General features: G+C 34.2%; 1 protein-coding gene across 1 annotated transcript; it reads left to right on the top strand.

Annotated features, from left to right (window-relative positions):
* Window positions 1–243: 243 nt before the first annotated feature.
* Window positions 244–3,005, top strand: LOC120073976 (probable trehalose-phosphate phosphatase J). The gene is made up of 12 exons (XM_039026915.1): window positions 244–317; window positions 408–744; window positions 823–963; window positions 1,046–1,117; window positions 1,222–1,314; window positions 1,417–1,473; window positions 1,578–1,679; window positions 1,795–1,872; window positions 1,971–2,040; window positions 2,125–2,195; window positions 2,314–2,406; window positions 2,558–3,005. The coding sequence occupies exons 2-12, from the start codon at window positions 457–459 to the stop codon at window positions 2,627–2,629; spliced, it is 1,137 nt and encodes a 378-aa protein (XP_038882843.1). The 5' UTR covers window positions 244–317; window positions 408–456; the 3' UTR covers window positions 2,630–3,005.
* The last annotated feature ends 2,804 nt before the right edge of the window (window positions 3,006–5,809 follow it).

Genomic DNA, 5,809 nt, shown 5'->3' with positions numbered 1-5,809 from the left:
AGAAAAGGAAAGGGGTGGAACAAGCTCAAGCTTAAGGCCCTGCCCACCCCATGTAAGCCAACGGCGTCTCTCAACTGTTAATAATAATAAAATAGTAATTATTATTATTATTATTATTATTAAAAAGGAAAAACAAAAATAAAATGTTTTATTGTGGGGCCCGCTGGATTTTTTCCAAGTGGGCCCTCATTGTTTTAACTATAAATCCCACCTCTTCCCCCTCTTCTTACTCTCACTCTCCATTTTTCTTTTTCTTCTTTCCGCCCTTAGCTTCTCTCCCATTAATATTCTTCGCTCTTCTCTTCTTTCAAACAACTGTAAGTTCTTTTTTTTCGTAATTGTTTTTTTTGTTTTGTTTTGTTTGATTGAATATTAAATTTTGATATTAATTCATTCTGCGTTTGTAGTACTGGGGGATCAAGAAATTAAAACAAAAGAATATAGGAGTGAAAAAGGATGACGAACAACCCGAATGTAGTAATTTCGGAGAGTAAATCAGGCATCAACATGGCCATCACTGTCACAGTATCAAACTCGTCGATTTTCCAAGCGACGGCCCAAAAGCCACTGGCTGGGCCCAGCTCAACTGGCGGCTACATCTCCATATCTCGGTCCACTAAGTTGGTGCAGCCCGATGGCAGAGCAAGAATCAAGACTTGGGTGGAGTCAATGCGGGCCTCATCTCCCAGTCGTATTAAACCCACTTCTTCTCTCTCCGGCCACGACCATAACTCTACTTGGATGGTACTGTCAGTCACTACAAACTTATATATATAATATGATTATGTAAACAGTGGATCTAATTATTTTGCAATGTAACAGCTCCACCATCCTTCGGCTTTGGACATGTTTGACCAAATCATTGATGCTTCCAAAGGAAAACAAATAGTGATGTTTCTGGATTATGATGGCACACTTTCCCCAATTGTCGACGACCCAGATCGTGCCTTTATGTCTGATGCGGTCCGTTACCTTGCCTCCTTTTCTTCTTCATTCTTCATCATATACATTTTTTGTTTTCTTTTTAACTTTCTTAAAATTACAGATGAGGAAAACGGTGAAAAAAGTGGCGAGAAGCTTCCCGACTGCAATAGTGAGTGGGAGGCGTAGAGACAAGGTAAATTAAGATTTAGAAATTTGGAACGGTATTTAAATAGATAAATATGAAATGAGATTTTAAAAGTAAATAAATAAAAAATGGTGTGATTTTTGTGGTTGCAGGTTTATGGGTTTGTAAGATTAGGAGAACTGTATTATGCGGGAAGCCATGGGATGGATATTAAAGGACCGACAAAAGATTCCAATTACAAGAAAGTGCGTGACTCTATGCCTTTATTTTTACCCTCTTTCTCTTCCCCTGACATATTCTCTTTTACCCCCTATTCTTTTCTCTAATATTTGACTCTTTAATTTCAGTGTACCCAATCTGTTCTATTTCAACCTGCCAGTGAGTTTCTTCCCATGATCGACCAGGTAACTCATTTTCCTTTATTTTTCTTTTTCTTTTTCTCTTTTAATATTCCCCAAAATATATAATTGAATAAAACCCTCATTTATTTATTGTTTTTAATGTTCAGGTTTACAAACAGCTAGTTGAAAAAACCAAATCAACTCCAGGAGCTAAGGTGGAAAACAACAAGTTTTGTCTCTCTGTTCACTATCGTTGTGTTGAAGAAAAGGTAACTTATTTAATGCCGATTTGAATGGTCACCATCTATCACCTCTTTATACTGTTCCTTTACTTCACTCATTTCTAGTGATTAGTTTGTAATTTGTCTTTTATGATAATTACAGAAATGGAGTGAACTAGCCCAACAAGTTAAATCTGTGTTGAAAGATTTCCCAAAGCTTCGACTAACCCAAGGAAGAAAGGTATACACTAATTTAAAGGGAAAAAAAAAAACGTAAATTAAATTAGTTACCATTATTATTATTCCCCAATTCCTTCTAATTTTCATTTTGAATTACAGGTATTAGAGATTCGTCCAACCATTAAGTGGGACAAAGGGAAGGCCTTGGAATTCTTATTGGAGTCACTTGGTGAGTTTTAGCCTTTTTTCATCAATTCATTTTTCATTTGAATATTCCTAAATATAATAATCAATTTTGTTAACAAATTAACAGGATTCAGCAATTGTTCGGATGTTTTTCCCGTTTACATCGGAGATGATCGAACAGATGAAGATGCATTTAAGGTATACAACAACTAAAGAAAAATCAGAGCGTTCGTGTCAATGTTTTTAAATAATAACAAATTGATGTATTTTGTGTTGGATGCCCGTGATGAATCTAAAAATTAAAAAAATTGGGCAGATTATAAGAGAGAGAGGACAAGGGTATGGCATTCTTGTGTCAAAATTTCCAAAGGAGACGAGTGCTTCTTATTCCCTACGGGAACCTTCCGAGGCAAGTACAAATATTTATTATATAACTCATGAGATACTTTAATTCTGTACCATGTTTTTTTTTTTTTTTTTTTTTTTGTCTTTATTAGAAAATTTAAATTTATTATTAATTATAATGTGAATTTAATGAATTAATTTTGGAATTAATACAGGTTATGGACTTTTTGCAACGCTTGGCTGAGTGGAAGAAGAGGCCTCCATTGCCAGGGCAGTGCGCGATGTGAAAGAGAAGAATGGGAAATGGGGGAAAAAGGGAAAACTGCAAAACAAAATACCTTTTTTCCCACCCAATAAAATATGATATGATATATATATATCTTAAAGAGAAAAGGAGGGGGTTGGTTGGTTGGTTGGTTGGTTGGTTGGGATTGGTCGGTCTATATATATATGTAACTTATAATTGTTCAAAGATATGTTAGTTAGATATATATATGGAAATAGAGAACAAAAAAGCTAGCTGGGTGGAACTTTTAAATAGGCAACCTTGGTTTTTTTTTTTTTTTTTCCTTTTCTTTTTCTTTTTTGTTTACTTTGGCTTCATGGTCTTGTACATCTTGTAACTCTGTGTACAGGGGAATGGAAGGCAACCAAAATTTGCAATTACCTGCACTTTAATCAATATTAATTAATAGTAATCTAATTATATCTTCTCTCTCCTTCTCGCTTCATTTCACTTCCTTTACTCCAATGCTAATTTAACGTGATATTATTGACAATTACTTTTTCTAATTTTTCAATCTATTTTTGTTGAACGGAGATTAATAAAAAATGGACATGAGGGAATTTTTTATTCACAACTCGAACAGGGAAGTATTACATTATTTTAGAAGATTAATGAAATGAGTTTTCAAAGGCATTTTGATCAAAATGGAGGCGAGAAAAATTAGGGTGGTCAATGCACTTTTCGTGTGATAAATGACAAAAATGAATGTGGAACTAAATTATGGGAGTCTAATGTTGGAGCTCTCATAACCTAATTAATCCACACAATTCTTTTGTCTAATGTATGCAGCCTCGACAATTAGTGTTGGTGCTACTTCTATTATGCGAGGGGAAATCAAAGAATCAATTGAATCAAAACCATTGGAAGTGGTATATGATCATTGGAGAAATTCGAACAAAATTTGAAAGGCCTCCCTTAACAATAGAATTTGTGATCATATAAAAGAAATTTAGAATGATTATTTCGAATATATTTTTAAATGGAAAATACAAATTGTAGAGGAGAGATTTGATAACATAAATACTTTATATTTAATCTACCTTAATTCCGAGTTTGCATCAATAATCTTTTGTCCCATTAACTTAATTAGGTGTTCATCATATATATCAAATTCACAATCAAAATACTTCTCCTAAGAACCATGTGATAAGTTCAAATCCTTCAATATCATAATTTCAGGTGTGGAGCTAATATTAAAATTAAGTAATAAGAATAAACAAAATGAAGAACAGACGTCAAATAAGCCGCTGTGGTGGCGTATAAGCCGGCATGAATCACGCTATCCACTTCACATCCACATTCTAACCTAATTTAAAACAATTATAATAATATTATTTTAAGAACTACTTGTCCCAATTTATTGCCTTAAACCACATTTAATAAATTTGCTTTAGTTAAGATGAAATGCCTCAATTATATGGAGCTATCTAGCTAGGAAGCAGGGGTGGCTATGATTTGGATTAACAGAAAGCACCATATAATTAAATAGCATCAACTTATATTTATTTTTAATGCAGTGAAAAAGAATCTGGAGCAGTGTTCCCAAGGGCAGGTGCAACCATAATAATGTTGCAAGAAATTAAACCCCATTGGATTTTCTCGAGAATAATTAATACAAGCCAATTATATATAAGAAGAAGAATATTCGAAGTGACTGGCATATGGAAAATCGAACACAAAATGAAAATACCAAAGTACAAAATATTAATTATTGATTAAAGAGTAGTGTAAATTTGTATTTTCTTTTTTTTTTTGGGGNGGGGGGGTTGGGTGCAGGTCCAAAGCAGTAGGGCAGAAGCATGAATATTAGAAACAGAAAAGAAAAGGAAAAAGGGGAGGGTATTGGGTTTGTGTTTAGATTTGAAAGAACCCCACGAGAGAGAATCTGCTTGAAAATTTTAAGGGTTTTTTTTTTTTTTAAAAAAAATTATTTAATAGGGAGGGGATGAGAATATAAAATAATAAAAAATAGGATATGGGTTTGAATGTTAGGTTAAGTTAAAAGGAAAAAGGGCAGAAGAATGGAGATGAATGGTAGGAAGAAGGAGTTGGAATCCACTTAAAAAGAAAGGGTGCTTTAGAATAGGGAGGAGAGGAAAAGGAAAACACATGGGGGAGGGGAAGTTATAGAATAGAGACACTGACATGAATCCATATAATGTAAACTTTTAACAAAACCTGGGTTCTTTAAGACGTGTAAAGATGGAGTCCACATCCCACTACATATATATAATTTTCAAACTCCCCCATCATTGCTGCCTTAACTCCTAATAAACTATCATCTCTTTTTCCTTTCTCAACCTTCAATTATTGGTGCCACAAATTTAAACATTCAATCTTAAATTAACTTACACACAATTATATTATATATGTGCTTACCATATTACCAAAACCAAACCCCTCCCCTTCAAATATTGTGTTATGTGTTACACGTGTGTGCATTGTGATGGGAAGTTGGTCCCCGCATTGAGGGTCGAGCCGTTTTTAATTTTAATGGACACTGCCATATACTGAGACTCACATGGAAATGGAATCCCATGTGCCCCCAGATGCCTTTCTAACAGGGAACCAAATACGCACACCAATTTCAAATTTTACCCCCCAAAAATATTCATTATTTCACGGATTTTTTCGTTTTCAGTAAAAGGGGGAATGTTAGAAGTTTCAGTCATAGGGTAGAGACATGAGAGAAAGCGATCGAGTTGGTTAATGCAATTTTAGATTTATATGATATGGGGGGAACCATGCAATGAATTTGCCGTAAATGAGTTCTGTAGCTGACTGAAATACTGAATTACAGAAAGGACTCCTCCCTCTCCCTTTCATTCATTTCATTCATTCATAACCATCTTTTGCCCACACGTAGCCTTTTTTTTTTTTTTTTTCTTCTTCTTCTCCCTCTCTGTATTTAATGCCATTTCAGACTCAACTAGTGTCATGTTTCATTTTATTGTCGCCCATCCCATGCATATTAATTTATTTATTGGAGGTGAAAAAGAAAAAGAAAAAGAAGAAATGGAGAGGCAGGGGTTTCCAACTAACCATGTGGGGATGTTGATTTGTAAAAGGGTGGGAAACACAACACTCTTTTGTTTTTTTGAATATTTTCTAAATTAGCTAAGTTATAAAGTGTTGTTGTAAAGTTAAAGCCAAAGTTTTCAGTTCTGAAACGTCCACCCAT

This window comes from Benincasa hispida, chromosome 3 (genome assembly GCF_009727055.1).
Source record: "Benincasa hispida cultivar B227 chromosome 3, ASM972705v1, whole genome shotgun sequence".
In the NCBI taxonomy this organism is placed as follows: domain Eukaryota; kingdom Viridiplantae; phylum Streptophyta; class Magnoliopsida; order Cucurbitales; family Cucurbitaceae; genus Benincasa; species Benincasa hispida.
This window is presented reverse-complemented; position numbering and strand designations above follow the sequence as displayed.

What these genes read in the sequence shown, in the direction of transcription:
- LOC120073976 (XM_039026915.1), top strand. Translation starts at nt 457, where the DNA reads ATGACGAACAACCCGAATGTAGTAATTTCGGAGAGTAAATCAGGCATC. An exon ending in TTCTTCCCATGATCGACCAG is followed by an intron (nt 1,474 to 1,577) that starts GTAACTCATTTT and finishes TTTAATGTTCAG; the next exon opens with GTTTACAAACAGCTAGTTGA. An exon ending in ATCGTTGTGTTGAAGAAAAG is followed by an intron (nt 1,680 to 1,794) that starts GTAACTTATTTA and finishes TGATAATTACAG; the next exon opens with AAATGGAGTGAACTAGCCCA.